The sequence below is a fragment of the Dreissena polymorpha genome, chromosome 2 (assembly GCF_020536995.1).
Source record: "Dreissena polymorpha isolate Duluth1 chromosome 2, UMN_Dpol_1.0, whole genome shotgun sequence".
Lineage (NCBI taxonomy): Eukaryota > Metazoa > Mollusca > Bivalvia > Myida > Dreissenidae > Dreissena > Dreissena polymorpha.
In genome coordinates, this window is record NC_068356.1 from 191,587 (window position 1) to 209,008 (window position 17,422).

The 17,422-nt window shown below is 36.4% G+C and overlaps 2 protein-coding genes across 3 annotated transcripts; one reads left to right on the forward strand and one right to left on the reverse strand.

Moving 5' to 3' along the window:
• Positions 1-1,738: 1,738 nt before the first annotated feature.
• LOC127865559 (uncharacterized) lies at positions 1,739-13,897 on the forward strand. The gene is made up of 6 exons (XM_052405406.1): positions 1,739-1,776; positions 6,466-6,637; positions 7,531-7,694; positions 8,760-8,846; positions 12,359-12,473; positions 12,964-13,897. The coding sequence occupies exons 2-6, from the start codon at positions 6,569-6,571 to the stop codon at positions 13,051-13,053; spliced, it is 525 nt and encodes a 174-aa protein (XP_052261366.1). The 5' UTR covers positions 1,739-1,776; positions 6,466-6,568; the 3' UTR covers positions 13,054-13,897.
• A 907-nt stretch (positions 13,898-14,804) lies between these two features.
• LOC127865558 (sialidase-like) lies at positions 14,805-17,039 on the reverse strand. Of its 2 annotated transcripts, none has more exons than XM_052405404.1 (3): positions 16,888-17,039; positions 16,281-16,553; positions 14,805-15,740 (listed from the first exon to the last, which is right to left on the reverse strand). In XM_052405404.1, the coding sequence occupies exons 1-3, from the start codon at positions 16,943-16,945 to the stop codon at positions 15,298-15,300; spliced, it is 774 nt and encodes a 257-aa protein (XP_052261364.1). In that variant the 5' UTR covers positions 16,946-17,039; the 3' UTR covers positions 14,805-15,297. The 2 variants fall into 2 exon arrangements, with proteins under 2 accessions (XP_052261364.1, XP_052261365.1); XM_052405405.1 differs by lacking the exon at positions 16,888-17,039 and adding an exon at positions 16,737-16,834.
• Between the last annotated feature and the right edge of the window lie 383 nt (positions 17,040-17,422).

Below are 17,422 nucleotides of genomic sequence, written 5' to 3' on the forward strand. Positions count from 1 at the left end.
AATAAACATTCTGCACAAATTCAATTATTTACTTTACCTGTGTGCATGAATCATTTCAGTCTTGATGGTAAGTGAACTATGTCAAAAGCACCATAGCTATGAAACACTTGTATTTTGAATATTGCAATGTTCCACAGAAATGATGCTGATGATAATTCTACACGATGATGAATTACTAGATATATTTCTAAACAGGGCTTGAATTACTTTTTTTTTTCAACTCGCAAAAAATTGCTAGTTGTTAATATTTCAACTCGCATTTTTTATTTCCAACTCGCAATACAAGTTTTCATAATAATGCATCCTTTGGTTGATAAAAAGTGATTGGCGATGTTCACTAAGCACTGAAAGGATGGACCTATGTTTATTTTAACTAAAAACTTCAAAGCAACATTGTAACACAATTGAGTGTAAAGAGTATTTTTTTTTATATCAGTTATATCATCCAAAGTTAATGCCTCGGTCCATATGGGGCGACATCTGGCCTTTTGCTACTGTTGCCACTGATCCACCACCTATTCACAGCTCTGCGTGGCTGGAACCCCTCATTATCTCTGATAGAGATTCGCATTAATTGGTCCATCCTTTCAGTGCTTAGTGAACATCGCCAATCACTTTTTATCCTTTTCATAACAGAAAAGCATCTTTCACACTCAGCATTGCTGAGGGGGTAGAGACCAATCAGATGAATCGCAGAACATCTTACACACATTGCCGTCTTGGTCTCTCTCCGTGTTCAAAGTTATTTTTAGCTCGTCTTCCCATTTCTTAACTGTTTTGGCATTTCTTTTTATCTGGTTCGGCCTCGGCTTTTTTGTCTTCCACAGAGGAGACGGAGGAATTCGCCACAAAAAAGCTAGTTATTTTTTTAGTAGACGACATTTTTGAGTTTTTAAATCGTCTGCTAAACGTGTTCCGTCTATTTATAAGAATGAGGAATTAACGAAATGAGCTTCGTTTTAAAAAAAACTTCATACTGAATAACTATCGCCAATTTTCACTTAAGAAGGGAATAACATACTTTCAATTGCAATAATATAATTTTCAATGTTCTTTACTAACTATATCGGCAGAAAGATACAGTGCAGAGCGTAAATATATTTTAAAAAATATTTCGTAAAATTATTTCTGCTAGAACGGAAGTAACCGCTGAAATACATTATGCAAATTAGGGTAATTCCAATTTTCAGATCTATTTTTAGATCGAAACTAGACGGGGTTTAATTATTTTCGTACTTGGTCGGAAGACTTTCGATCGGCGAACAAATCTTGTATTTAATCCAAGATCTTTAAGCACCTTGTTTGTTTTTTCCCCAACTCGCAAAAAATGGCGAGTATCTAAATGTTGCACTCGCATTTTAGACGTGTTTTTTAAAATGTACTCGCAAATGGCCTGTTTGCGAGTGCTTAATTCGAGCCCTGTCTAAATTCCATTTCCACCAACAATTCGGTTATTCCACTACCAGTTCAAATGCTTCGTACACAGTTGAAAACAACACTATTCCACTCAACAACCGTGACACATGTACTCAATTTTTCAACTTTTCGCAATTAAAATTGTCTCCTACTGTTGTTGTTGTACTTTTGAAAGTAGTTCGAAAGATGGCGACCATTAACCCAGAGATTGATTTATGAAATAAATCGTCTGCTGATCCAGAGTGACACCGGTCTTTACTGACAATAACGTAGTGACGTCACCATCTATGTATAGAATGGCCTTAGCACAGAAAACGTTAGTTGTGTAACCTGCAAACTTTTATGTGAACACAGAAATAAGTCTGTTAATTGCCTATTGTGTTGGGTGGGTGATATATTTGTTTTGTAAGAACTAGTTTGCAAACGTGATTTGCCATTTTACAACTGTTGCGATAGTTGTCAAGGACAGCATTTATGCATTTTGTTATTGTTTACACTAATATTAATTATTTATGAATATTCGGATGTGTATTTGATTCGGATTGGACTAAAATTTCCCACATAATTTACATGTTGACCGACGATGATTAATATCACCATTAAAACTTTTCAGTATCCATTATTAACAAACAAGAGCTATTTTCATAATGGAAGAATATAATTTGAATTTTCCACAAAAAGATTTGGTGATTAATGATGTTGACATAGAAGAAAGAACTGATACACATTTTATATTAAATGGACCCATGTTTGATGATGCAGCAAATAACATCACTGTAACTCTTGATGAAGATATTGCATCATTCGCATGCACAGCATTCAGCGACAATAACATTTTATGGAAAGAAGATGCCAGTTATGTAAATGAAGGAATAACTGCTGGCAATTCAGATGCTGGGGTATCAGAAGAATTTCCTTCTAAATTTGAAAAAGCAGATGAATCACCATTTAACAATCTTCCAGATGAAATAATTGTGAATATTTTTTCTTACTTAAAAGTACAGGACCTTTGTAAATATGCATCACCTGTATGTCACAAATGGAGAGCGTTAGTTAAGGATCATTCTTTGTGGCATGTTCTGGATTTCAGTAATTTCCATAACTTGTCATCTTTCAACTTGCTGCAAGTAATAAGACGTGCCCCATTACTGAGGAAACTATCCTTGCGAGGAAGGGTAAATTTATCGCCTGTTGAGATTGCAATAATTTGCGAATCTTGCCCCAGAATACAGGAACTTGATTTGGGATTCTGCAGTGACGTCACTGAAACAGTATTACAGATAATTATTGAGAACTGTTCGGTTCTTCAAAAGATTAATGTTGAAGGGGGCAATTATATAGGCAAGCGATGTCTTCAAGTGATGTCCCAGAGTTTGAGTTTGACTGCTTTGAATTTTTCTCACTGTATGACCATACAGAACGATGATGTGAGGCAATTGGCAGAACACTTGAAAATAATTGCAATTAATTTGGATGGTAATAATTTTATCACTGACAGGTTAGTTTAATGTTTATTTTAAATATTATTCACATCAGAACTCAATTAACAATTTACAACAACACAATTTTCTTTGATAATACTAATTCAATAATCAAATTAATTTGTAGTTGACTAGGTTTAACTATTATGTTAATTTAAAAAAAACACCTGTTTAACCACTGTTTAAAATAGTAGTTATAATCTGTAGTAAGAACAAATTACCTGTTATTATTAAGATTTAACTATTTAAATTGATTTACAGCTTAGGTGAAACATGCGCTGATGTGTCCCATAAAATTCAGAGAAACAAGCAAATTCGTTGAATTGATATCCCCCTCCAATATGCTTCTGGACACAAAAGTGTTATATTTGACACTCAAAAAAGCATTTTTTCAAGATACAAAGGGCTATAACTCTGTTATTAACAGATGGTGTACAATGCCATTTTGTGTGCATCATCCTCTTATTGATATACATACCCATACCAAGTTTCAATGAAATCCGCCAAAGCACTTCCAAGAAATGGCTCCAGACACACAAAAAAAGCATTTTTTTAAGATACAAAGGGACATAACTCTGTTATTAACAGATGGTGTACAATGCCATTTGACATGCATCATTCTCTTATCCATATATATACTCGTACCAAGTTTCAATGAAATCAGCCAAAGCACTTCCAAGATATGGCTCCGGACGGACGGAAAGACGAAAGGACCGACGGACAACGCCAAAACAATATCCTTGGCCTATGGTGGGGGATAAAAAACGCACACACACACGCAAACATATCATAGCAATGACTAGTAAACTCATTATCCCCTCGTTATTTGGAGAAAAAGTGGGGATATTGTATTGATGTGCGTCTGTCCTCACCTCCTGGCCACCTGCTCCTCCTACACTATTAGCACTAGAACCTTGAAACTTACATACATGGTAGCTATGAGCATATGTGCGACGGTGACAGTGACAGAATTTTGATCTGACCCCTGGGTCAAAAGTTATGGGGTTAGGGCGGGGCCGGGTCAGAGATTTTCATTCATTTTTTTATGTTATTTTACATTAACTTCTTCATTTCTGCACCGATTTACTTCAAATTGATACTGAGCCTCTGTTATGACACTAAGGTCAATCTCAACTATGCATGGCCCCATTACCAACCCTGGGGCGCCCCGGCCACATATACCACGCCCACCCAAAATTGCCTTTTTCTATAAAATCTTCATTTCTACACCGATTCACTTCAAATTGATACTGAACCTCTCTTATGACAATACGGTCAATCTCAGCTATGCATGGCCCGTAACCAACCCTGGGGCGCCCCGCACACATAGGCAACGCCCACCCAAAATTGCCCATTACTATAATTTCTTCATTTCTACACCGATTCATTTCAAATTGATACTGAACCTCTTTTATGACAATACGTTCAATCTCAACTGTGCATGGCGCCATTACCAACCCTGTGGCGCCCCGCCCACATAGGCCACGCCCACCCTAAATTGCCTTTTACTATAATTTCTTCATTTCTACACCGATTTACTTCAATTTGATACTGAACATCTCTTATGACAATGCTGTCAGTCTCAACTATGTAAGGCCCCATTACCAACCCTGAGGCGCCCCGCCCATAATGGCCACACCCAAAATTGTCTTTTACTATAATTTCTTCATTTCTACACCGTTTCACTTCTAATTGATACTGAACTTCTCTTATGACAATATGGTCAATCTCAACTATGTATGGCCCCATTACCAACCCTGGGGAGCCCCGCCCATAATAGGCCACACCCACATAGGCCATGCCCACCCAAAATTGCTTTTACTATAATTTCTTCATTTCTACACCGATTAACTTCAAATTGATACTGATCCTCTCTTACGACAATACAGTTAAACTCATCTATGCATGGCCCAATTACCAACCCTGGGGCGCCCCGCCCACATAGGCCACGCCCACCCAAAATTGCCTTTTACTATGATATCTTCATTTCTACACCGATTCACTTCAAATTGATACTGAACATCTCTTATGACAATACAGTCAATCTCAACTATGCATGGCACCATTACCAACCCTGGGGCGCCCCGCCCACATAGGCCACGCCCACCCAAAATTGCCTTTTACTATTTTTTTTTCATTTCTACACCGATTTACTTCAAATTGATACTGAACATCTCTTATGACAATAAGGTAAATCTCAACTATGTATGGCCCCTTTACCGACCCTGGGGCGCCCCGCCAATAATAGGCCACACCCACCCAAAGTTGTCTTTTACTATAATTTCTTCATTTCTACACCGATTCACTTTGAATTGATACTGAACTTCTCTTATGACAATACGGTCAATCTCAACTATGCATGGTGCCATTACCAACCATGGGGCGCCCCTGGGTCAAACAAGCGGCGTGGGGATACCCGTCGGCCTCTGCCGCGCCATTTCTAGTTGCTTATATAGTTATGCTAATTGCATGCACACTATTGATAAGTATGAGTTTTCTAGGGCAGCCTGAGAAAGAATATGGAATGTATCAATTGAATATTGGTTGGGGGATTTTTTTTCATTATTTACCTACATATACCTGCTACTAAATAAAATATATTGTACTTTAAAGAAGATGGAATATGCATAGTTTTAACATGTATCTATATTTATAAGGGTAAATTATCTAATACTTGCTGTGTCCGTAAGCCTGTGTAAATAATTACAGTATATTTCAAACAACAACACAGTATTGGATTAATTGGTGTTATCATGCTTTGAAGTACTCACTTGAACCATAAAGTTATGAGATGCAGTGTAAGCAAAATAGTTAACCTTTTCTTCTCTAGTTTTTACTTAAGTATTTTCAAGCACAGAACATAAAATATTATTTATTTATTTAATCTCCAAATAAAACATGTTAATTTAATGTTTTTGATTTAAATTCCTTACATTCTTTTAATTTACAATGTCATGTTCAGCAAGTTTAAGATTCTATGCAATATCAATATGATGTTAGAAGACTTTCTATGCTCCTCCAAAATCCCCCAAAATATTTTGGGGGAGCATATAGTCGCCGCTTCGTCTGTCTGTCCGTGTGTCCGTCCGTCAGTGCACAATTTTTGTCCGGGCTATTTCTCAGCAATTAATGACCGAAATTCAATGAAACTTTATAGAAAGCTTCACTAACAAGAAAAGATGTGCATATTATCAGCCAGTTCTGGTCGGATGATTTTTAACAGAGTTATGGCCCTTTGAAATTTTCCATTAACTGTACATATAGTGCAATTCTTGTCCGGGCTATTTCTCAGCAACTAATGACCGGAATTCAATGAAACTTTATGGGAAGCTTCACTACCAAGAGGAGATTTGCATATCATCAGCGGGTTCTGGTCGGATAATTTTTCACAGAGTTATGGCCCTTTGAAATTTTCTATAAAAAATTATTGTCCCCCCAACTACTGTGCCCTCAAGACATTTCCTTTTATCTGAATATATAGTGCAATATTGTGACAAAAAAAATCTTTTGGGAGCATCACCCGTCTCTGACAGTTTCTTGTTTATATAAGCTGCATAAATTTTTGCAGTGGAGTCTTTAGCCTGGTAAAGTTACAGTCTGCTCACTTGCAAGAACTTGAGCTTGATGGGGCTGAGATTACTGATGCAAGTTTGTACAGTATCTCGCAGTGTATGGATCTGCAACGCCTGGGAATCTCGTTCTGCGAGTGCTTGACAGACCAGTCACTACAATACTTGAAGGTTTGGGTGACATTATTTTAAAAGGGCTTGTTAACAGATTTTTGCATCATTATGCCGCTGGTAGGACGGCATATAGCAGTTGCTCAGTCTGTCCTGCATTCATTTTGGAAGTTGATATTTTTCATAAATTCTTTCACATATTTATCTGATTTTTGATGTAAAAAACTACCTGTATTTCATACAGACCAAGTTCGAGTTTCATTCAGGTCCATTGATTTATGGCAAAGTTGTGGGCCTTGGACTTGAACTTTTCTCTAGAATAACAGTTTTCAAGACTTTTTTTCGAAACAGTTGGAGATCTTGACCTGATTTTTGGTCTGTAAGTCTACATGCATAACTAACAGTTCAAGGTTGACTTTTATTCAGGTCCATTGATTTTGGCAAATTTTATGGCCCTGGACTTCGGAATTTTCTTTCAAATAACTCTTTTCAGAAATTCTGATCTCAGATACTGACCTTATTTTGGTGTGAGAACTGACCTTAAATTTGGTGTGTGAGTTTACCTACACGACTTCAATTTGAGTTTCATTACTGTCCAGTGACAAAGTTACAGGCCATGGACTTAACAATTTTTCTAAAATAACACTTGTTTCATTCCTAATTCACTTGTGATATTATCCCATCCAAAACTCATCTATGTGTCCAGTTTCATGAAGCAGGGGCATCTGTGTACGATGGACACATTTCTTGTTTTAAGTTCGTGGTAAAATGCTTTAAATTGATAAATTAAAATCTGTACTAAAATGCTTCAGGGCAGAGACTGGTTCTGACTGTGGACCAAATCCAGTATTGATGGTCCTAGTGTATCAAGAAAAATGTTCTGATAAGCCCTATATGAAATTTTATGTTAGCTTTATGTTAGGTTAAACAATATTTCCTATGTTTATTTGCAGAATTGTCACAATCTTGAACACCTACGATTGCGGAAAGGCTCTGACTTCACTCAGGCCGGATTGAGTGCATTCTTCAAGTCAGGGACATTAGCACATCTTCGTACCCTTAATCTGTCTGAGTGTACAGCTATCAACGATAATGTGGTGTTGGATATTGTGCAGTGGTAAATCTTGTCTTGTATAAGTAGCAAACCTGATAATTTTCCTCCGTTAGACAGAGCACTGAACTAAAAACCCAATCATTACATGTTTCAATCTCTGGTCCAGCCACATAACTTGGTTATGAAATACTTTACATTGGCTTTTTGCCATTCATTTCCCATCTCTAATACTAATAGAGCAGTTTTCAGTTACTGGCATAAGTATGTTAGTATTGTAAAATGGATTTTTACGATAAAATCCAGGACAACTGTGAGTTGGTTAACTGACCACCGCAATATGTCTGAAATACTGTTGAAAATTGCAAAAGAGCTCCTTTAGGCCATTCCTGATTTGTCTTTGATAAAAGGTGGAAGAATATAGAATTACACTTGTTTGTCCATCAGTCTGTCTGTCAGTCCGTCTGTTAGTCTGTCTGTCCGTCCTTCTGTTTGTCACAAATCTTTTAAGGGCTATATCTCAATAGCTATATAAGATATCCACATGAAAGCTAATAGGTGTATACCGGTAGATATCAATGAGGAGAAGTGCCATACACAAGAACCTGAATCCTTCACTTTCTTTAATAAGAGTTATAGTCCTTTATTTGTTTTGTTTTTTTTACATGATGAATTTTTTCAAGGCTAAATCTCAGAAACAATGCAAGATTTCATCATAAAACTTCATGGATGTATTGATATTAATGCGGAGAAGTGCCATGCACAAGAACCATAACCCTTCACTTTCTTGAAAAAGAGTTATTGCCCTTTGTTGTTTTTTACTGATGAAACTTTTTAGGGCTATATTTCAGATATGATAAAACATTTCAACATGAAACTTCATGGGCATGTAGATATCAATGAGGAAAAAAAAATTGCAATTCATAAAAACAATTACCCTACACTTAATTATTACCTATTAGTTATTATCTTACACATAATGTTTATACCATATATCAAGGGATTTGCACCGATCCATAAACAAACTTTATTTGGCGGGGGATTCAACGAATTTGCTTGTTTAAATAAAGATTCAAGTTGGTTTCCTAGGAGTAATATCATTTGTACATACCAGATATCCTTTTTTCCCAGCTGTGGCTCCTGCCTGTATGAGCTTGTACTGAGTTGGTGTTGGAACATCTCTGACATGGGACTGGTATCCATCATGGATCACTGCTGGTAGGTTCTTGTACTGAGTTAGTGTTGGAACATCTCTGACATGGGACTGGTATCCATCATGGATCACTGCTGGTAGGTTCTTGTACTGAGTTAGTGTTGGAACATCTCTGACATGGGACTGGTATCCATCATGGATCACTGCTGGTAGGTTCTTGTACTGAGTTAGTGTTGGAACATCTCTGACAGTGGACTGGTATCCATCATAGATCACTGAGCACCAGTAGGTTCTTCTACTGAGTTGGTGTTGGAACATCTCTGACAGGGGACTGGTATCCATCATGGATCACTGCTGGTAGGTACTTGGTACAGAATTGATGTGTTTGTTAAAGCTTCACTATCAGTGGGTAGTGAGGGGAAGTTACATGCATATAAGCACCCCAGCTGTGGTCCAGGAATGTTTGAGGTTGTTGGCTACATTCCACTAAATCATAATATAATCCTCTGTGGTCCAAGGGAAGGTAAATCCATTTTCTACAGAGTTCTCATTTCTCTTCTGTAATAAAAGTGATTTATTAAAGGGGCCTTTTCACAGATTTTGGCATTTTTTAACTTATTCATTAAATGCTTTATATCGATAAATGTAAACATTGGATCGTAAAAGCTCCAGTAAAAAATCAAGAATAAAATTAAAAAAAGGAAAAGAACATTGCCCGGACCAGGTTTCGAACCAGTTACCCCTGGAGTCCTGCCAGAGTCCTGAAGTAAAAACGCTTTAGCCTACTGAGCTATTCCGCCGATTACACGTATATGATGTATTTTATACCTTATATAAGCAATCTTCGTAGTTTCACAAAATTTAACGACAAAAACAGAACTCTCCAAATTATTCAATCGTTTCGCGTTGCAACGCTTTATAATTTTTAGGTTTTAAAATCGTCAAAAGATGCATATAATGGCTATATTAGACCATGGTAAATGTTCAGTATTACTGTTTCCTCACAAATATCATAACTAAAACGAAAATTTGCGAATCTGAAACAACTTTTTTCAATTTTGTCAATTTACCAAAGCGTGAAAAGATCCCTTTAATACAAATATGCCTTTTGTGTTTTTGTTGTGTGTCTGCAACATTTAATGCATTTCATTTGAGAAAAAGTTTAAAGATAAAGTTTTGGGGTGCGTTTTATTTGGTACTGTGCTTTGTCAATATTTCATTTCAAAAACCATGTTTTCTAACGGTTTGTTCATTCATTAAAAATTCGCTTTCTTACAAATTGAATGATATACCTTTATAGCTCACCTGAGCACAAGGTGCTCATGGTGAGATTTTGTGATCGCCTTTTGTTTGTCGTTCATCTTGCATTGTTAATATTTACCTTGTTAACACTCTTGAGGCAACATTTATTGTCCAATCTTCATGAAACCTAGTCAGAACATGTGTCCCAATTATATCTCGGATGAGTTCAAAAATGGTTCTGGTTGGTTAAAAAAGCTGGCTGCGAAGAGGTGTGACAGTTTTTCTTATATGGCTTTAGTAAAACATTGTTATCACTCTAAAAGTCACATTTATTGTCCAATCTTCATGAAACTTTGTCAGAACATTAGTTCTAATGATATCTTGTATGAGCTTGAAGATGGTTCTGGTATGTTCAGGAGGCAGAGCATTTTTATCTCATATGGCTATAATAAAACCTGTTTACACTCTAGAAGTCATATTTTTAGCCAAATCTTCATGAAACTTGGTCAAAACATGTGTCCCAATAATTTTTGGTCTGAGTTTGAGTATGGTTTTTTGATGGTTGAAAAACATGGCTGCCTGGGGGCATGGCAGTATTCCTTAAATGGCTATAGTAAGGCCTTTTTAACACTCTACAAGTCACATTTATTGTCTGATCTTCATGAAACATAGTCAGAACATTAGTTCCTATGATATCTCGAATTAGTCAGAAAATGGTTCAGATCTGTTGAAAACCCTGGCTGCCAGGGAGCAGGGCTTTTTTCATAATATGGCTATTGTAAAAACCTTGTTATGACTCTAAAGGTCACATTTTTAGTCCAAACTTCATGAAACTTGGTCAGATCATGACTGTGTCCCAATTATATCTTGGATGAGTTTTAAAATGGTTCTGGTTGGTAGAGAGACATGCCCACAAGAGGGCATGTCAGTTTTCCTTATACGCTTTAGTAAAACCTTGTAAAGTCACATTAATTGTCCAATCTTCATGAAACTTGGTAAGAACATTTTGTTCAAATGATATATATCTTGAATGAGATTAAAAATGGTTTCGGTCTGTTAAAAACCATGGCCACCAAGGGGTGTGGTATTTTTAGCTCGACTATTATATATGAAATATATATAGTGGAGCTATCCTAATCACCCCGGCGTTGGCGTTCCTGTTAGCGTTAGCGTGCAAATGTTAAAGTTTGCGTACTACCCCAAATATTTCCTATGTCCTTTGACATTTTGCTTTCATATTTTGCATACTTCTTAACCAACATGACCCCAATCTATAAACAAGAGCAGACAACTGTATCAAGCATTTTGACAGAATTATTGCCCGTTTTATACTTAGAATATGCATATAATTGATAAATCTATGTTAAAGTTTGCGTACCACCTCAATATTTTCTATGTCCTTTTACATATTGCTTTCATATTTTGCAAACTTCTTTACCAACATGATCCCAATCTATAAACAAGAGCAGACAACTGTATCAAGCATTTTGACAGAATTATGGCCCCTTTTATACTTAGATAATTGAACATTTTGCTTAAATTGCCATAACTTCTTTATTAATGATCACATTTGATTCATACTTTGACAAAACAACACTTACCTGACATACCACAATGCACTCCACCCAAACCATCCCCCATGCCCCACCCCAGAATCCCCCCCCCCCCCCAAAAAAAATCTCCCCCCCCCCCCCTTATTTTTGAAAGATCAGTCAAGCACTGGAATAGTCGAGCGCGCTGTCCTCTGACAGCTTTTGTTCCTTATAGGGCTATAGTTAAACTTGTAAGCACTCTACAAGTCAGAATTTAAGTCCAATCTCCATGAAACTTGGTCAGAACATTTGTTCTAATGATATCTGGGCTGAGTTCGAAAATGGTTTCCGTCCGTTGAAAAGCATGGCAGTCAAAGTGCAGGGCATTTTTCTTATATTGCTATAGTACAACCTTGATAACTCTCTAGTTGATATTTAGGCCAAGTTTAAAAATGGTTTCACAAACATCTCAAAAGTGGCTGACAGCAGTTCAGTTCCCTGAAGTCTCAGGTGAGCGACCATGGGTGTCTGGCTTCCTTGTTTCCTATAATACTTCACTTCTATCAGTTTAAGATTTGGTTTTGCCAAGTATTGACAGAGCTCACTTGAAGTTGAATCTAATGTTAGTTATGAACATAATATTCGAAATGCTGAGGATGAGGATTATGCTGCTGCTGCTGCTGCAGCTGATGATGATATTGAGGAAGATAAAACTGCAACTCTATAACTATTTTTTATTCAAACAAATCATGCAGTTCTCTTTTTTTCCTCTTCCAATCTTTCCTCTTCTTTGTACATTTTAGCAAATTGATGACTCTGGATCTGCTAGGTATTGACAGTGTCCTGGGTGAATGCCTGGAGAGAATTCCAGAGGACTTGCCAAAACTGACTTACTTAGACCTACGGCAATGCAACAAGGTAAGACATTCATTGATCAAAGCCCAGAAATACAAAAATTACAATAAAAAAGAAGCTGATTGTTAATGAGTTGAATGTCTTTTTCCACAGGAAAGCAAAGATAAATCAAAGCACTTGTTACCATGAAAAGTAAGTCAGTGTGTAATCAAAACGCAGATAGGACTATTTTGGTGCAGCTGTTGCAATCTTTTGACTTGCTTAACTATTAGAAATTAATACCAATACATAATTAATTATTATCATATATGAATGTATGTGTTTTAAATAAGTACTGTTCAATCAGAGAGGTTAGCTATGTCTCTGGTATAATTGATTAAAATAATTATAAGGATATGGATAAAACCATTAGTTTGAATTTGTTTTTTACAGAAATATGATTGAACACACTAAATTGATGCAAAGCAACCCTGAAAAACTCACCACTGTATTTGTTCATTAAATTGAAAGATTGGATGACATTGTTGATAGATTGTCTGCTCACCACTTTCAGATCGTTGATAGCATAATAATGGACGTGGTAAGAAGAAAGCCAGACCTGAAAGTGATCAACTACTATGGAGAGGAGTTTGTACATTCATGAACTCTGCACTGTGTTAATGAACTTTGGACGACTTCACTTTTTCTTTTGTATGACAATTGGATTATTTAATATTTTGGGGAAAAAAATCTGAATTATATGTTAAAAATAATTATTTTTGTTCTGGTGAGTGCGAATTAAGTTAGTTTGTCATTTAATATATGCATATTAGGAAAAAAATGGTTATTTGAATTAACTTACGATAAATATACTCAACTCTTTCTTAACAACTGTCAACGCCTGTTGTGTCATTACAATGGAAATTACCTCTCAATGATGATTATTGGCTTAAAATGTAAATTTGGTGTGTGCTTTTCAAAGCCTGTTTATTGTTGGCTTATACAAAATAACAATACAGCACATAAATGCATATCACAAGATCGTGGACATCTCTGCTTGATGACATTATTTTTTGACGATTCAAGTTATATTCATTAGCTCTGGGTTTTCGGAGAAAACCCGGGGTATTGTCATAGCCAGCTTGTCGTTCACCATCTGCCGTCCACGTTATGCTAAAACCTTAACATTTTGTTAAGGTTTTGAACATTGGCTCTAAAATCAAAATGCATCCACCTACAACTTTGAAACTTCATATGTAGATGCACCTTGATGAGTTCTACACGCCACACCCATTTTGGGGTCACAGGTCAAAGATCAAGGTCACTGTGGCCTCTATCAAAAAAATCTGACAGGCTTTCATTTATTCAAAACTGCACCCGTAGCCGAGCGTGGCACCCGTTATGCGGTGCTCTTGTATTTTTACTGTTTTTGTCAACATTGTATTTATATGCATGCTTCAAAATCATGATAAAAACTTAAACTTAAAATATAAAAGTGTTTTCTTTACTCTGTATATTGATATAATGATACTTTGTTTAAAATTTTGTCAATTCATGGATGATTATAATGAGGTGTTTTCCAGATTTCAGTTCAAATTATGCTGACTCATTCACTCATAGCCCTGGTACTGTTAGTACCGGTAGATCACGAGACAGACGAACAGACAAACATAGGAAACAGGGTCAAAACTTGTGCGATGATTCATAAAAGGTTTTGTAAAACATTAATCAATAGGTTCTGAGTAACAATTAATCTGCTGGGTATCTACGTACACGATTGACAAAAACTAATTGTTTGTATAGGTCCCTGATTTATCACATTTGGCCATACCTGTACGAAATGTTCCGCCCGGAATTGGCAGTTTTTAATCTGTCGGTAATGGACCGCTCATTCGACGTGATGGTCTGTTCAAGTTTATTTTTTTTACTAATTAGTCTTTGTGACATGCAATCAGGAGCAATGCAAACATTGTACAATGATGAGCCTATGTCTAAATTAAAAAAAATGAGTCGTGTTCTGAGAAAACTGGGCATAATGCATGTGCGTAAAGTGTCGTCCCAGATAAGCCTGTGCAGTTCGCACAGGCTAATTAGGGGCAACACTTTCCGCTTAAATTTGATTTTCGGTAAGGAGGGACTTCTTTGAAACTAAAAATACCATAAAAGCGGAAAGTGTCGTCCCTGATTAGCCTGTGCGGACTGCACAGACTAATCTGGGACGACATTTTACGCACATGCATTATGCCCAGTTTTCTCAGAACAAGGCTCATATATATTGATAGTCATTCGCGCCCACATCAAACATACTTTAGGATTGATTAACATGCGTTCGACACAGCAACTGGTTTTAATGGAGTTGACTTAATTTTCTGCATCATTGCATCAACTATAGAAAACAAAATGTAAACGTTGGTAAACATTGTGAGTTTCATTTATTTGTAAGAAAACAATGGCAAAATATATAATGCATCTGTTTATGGTAATGAATAACATGGAACACGTATGAACAAACAAGTTAGTTTTTACACGCAGTTTTTTATAAGTCATGATGTGTTTTTTTCCAGTGATTATTCAGCAATTCCGACGTGTGTAACTCTTTCAGAAATATTTATAGGTACATATAATTCCAAAATCTGTAATTCTATTGAAAATATAACACCATATTTAGTTTCCCATCCATGTGTGCTATTTCGTGAGCTATTCATTTTCTATTTGTTGTGTCCTTAAAAATGATGACGCATTCGATATTGCGTTGACATTCACTTACCGTCTCAGATTTAAATAAAACTTTTTAAAGGCCGTCATGCCGCAATATATTAAAAAGATACTTTCTAAGCTCAATGCGCCGTAAATAATTTGCTTCAAAATAAGTTTCTATAAGGTGACCCTGGGTTTATGCATTTATAAATCATGGTAGTCCGGTAGGTATCGGGGCACACTGACACAAAGGGCAACCTGATGGGTTCATTTGATATCCGGTAGTGCAGTCAAGGGAGCAATTAAACACCCCCGGACAGATGAATGGAGCGGGCGTTGACGTCATGATTGCTGGTCGTGACGTAATCTGCTGTCCGAATGTCGTCATGATCAATGGAAAGTTGGTTATTGATGTTGACGTTGACATCAATGATGTAGATTGTGTGTTTAAGGACTGCTGGAAAGATGACGTAACGGATGGTGGCTGGTTTGATGACATCATACTTTGCAAAGGTGGTGATATTTTCGTTGAAAATTGAGGTGTTTGTGTTGACGTCATAAATGACGTCATCGTTAACGCTTGCAATGTGGCTTGCGACGCTGAAGGAAGTGTTGACTGACTAGCACTGCCGCCTGTCGTCTGTATACCGTTGCCTGGAATAGTAGAAATACTATTGTAAAAGCGACCCTAGAACAAAACACTGTTCATTTAAGTACGAACTAGAAATGCGAATATGTGTTTATTCGCCGATAATTAACAGTGATGCGAACAATACATGCAGTACAACGTTATCTGATATGAATGTTCAACTTTAATAAAGAAGACGTGTAAGAAAGACAAGATTACTGTAAAGGTTAAACCTTTGTAAACACCACCAACATCACTGACATAATAGAATTAATCGTAAACGAATAATAATTAACAATTGCATAGTAAAGCACATATTTGAATATAAAAGCAAGTCAGTACTTTCTCGCACTTCTGATAATGTATGTATGTTCTTAACTAATTTTAATACGACATGACTGCAGGGTACAATAATTGTTGATGTTGGAGCATAAATGTAAAAGCGAAACTATTTTTTATGTGTACATATGAATAAAAAATGTAGATACTAACATGGCACAAGGAGATTTTTGATATTCTCTTTTTCACACATTGAACGCAGTAAAAAGCACGTAAAGATTGCTCACCAGACGCTAAGGGATGTGAGGGGTCATAGTGGTTGCTGGCCCCCGGCTGTGAAGGATCGCCGCCGGCTGGGTTTGAGGGATCTCCGGTGCCGTTTCCAGTATGCGTGCCGCTCGGAAGTGAATGAGAACCACTTCCGCCCGGATTTGAAGGATCAAAGGTGTTACAATCGCAGGTTACGCAACCACTTGCGTCCAAATGACGGCACATCATCGGGCACATCAAGCTTATGCCCTTACAGTTCAGACTGTTGGAGACTTGATCAAACAAAAACCCTGCAATAAGTAAAGGTAGCATTGTTCATATTGTTACAATGAAGATGATGATAATTATAATAATAATAATAAATAATAATAATTATAATAATAATACTTATGAGGATAATAATAATAACAGTAACGATAACACTAATAATAATAAACTAATAACAATAATATATAATAAACAAATAATAATACGTTTGTTGAGAGTTTGATTTGAACTTTAGCTTCATGTGATTAGTTGTGCTGCTATAGCCAATACCCATTATTAACCTCTTAATTTTATACATGTATTTTACATTTGTATTAACAAATGTGCGCTTAAAGAAAAAACGATATCTATGCTCACCGTCAGTTTCCAGAAATGTACACGTCATAATGATTACGTAATACTTAAAATTATGCATCTTAATAATTAATGTTAATATTAATAAAGCCCAATGAAAAGGATAACGCAAAATAACGATCCGCACTGAATTCGATGGGTTCCCTTCAATGCCGCCAGGAAGTTGATGTCAAAAATGTGTTCACACCCTAAATTCAAACACTATCGAAACGAGTCGATACCGTTACTTGATAATGTTCTATCAATATTGGCGAAGGCAGGTGAACTGATAAAAAGTGCTATATTTTTATTCCAAATTTTAAAGCAACTTCATACATGAATACTTTGAGAATATTAACCATTTAAGGCGCCTGTTCAAAACATTTCGTGTTTGTCTCAGATTCCTAAGATATAATACTACTGATGATGATATTAAAATGCACGAAATAATAAGCGTAGACTTGTATTTTACTCGTTTACGTCAGCGCGAACTCTTCACCAACACGGGAGACAGTTTTTCAATTTTTATTTTTTAGGCATTACAAATGGTGAGTGGTTT

Excerpts from the sequence above, each read along its gene's own strand:
- LOC127865559 (XM_052405406.1), top strand. The coding sequence starts at position 6,569 with ATGGATCTGCAACGCCTGGGAATCTCGTTCTGCGAGTGCTTGACAGAC. Across the intron at positions 6,638-7,530 it reads AGTCACTACAATACTTGAAG|AATTGTCACAATCTTGAACA; the intron begins GTTTGGGTGACA and ends GTTTATTTGCAG. Across the intron at positions 7,695-8,759 it reads GTGTTGGATATTGTGCAGTG|CTGTGGCTCCTGCCTGTATG; the intron begins GTAAATCTTGTC and ends CTTTTTTCCCAG.
- LOC127865558 (XM_052405404.1), bottom strand. The coding sequence starts at position 16,945 with ATGCATAATTTTAAGTATTACGTAATCATTATGACGTGTACATTTCTG. Across the intron at positions 16,554-16,887 it reads TACATTTCTGGAAACTGACG|GGTTTTTGTTTGATCAAGTC; the intron begins GTGAGCATAGAT and ends TACTTATTGCAG. Across the intron at positions 15,741-16,280 it reads CTCACATCCCTTAGCGTCTG|GCAACGGTATACAGACGACA; the intron begins GTGAGCAATCTT and ends CTACTATTCCAG.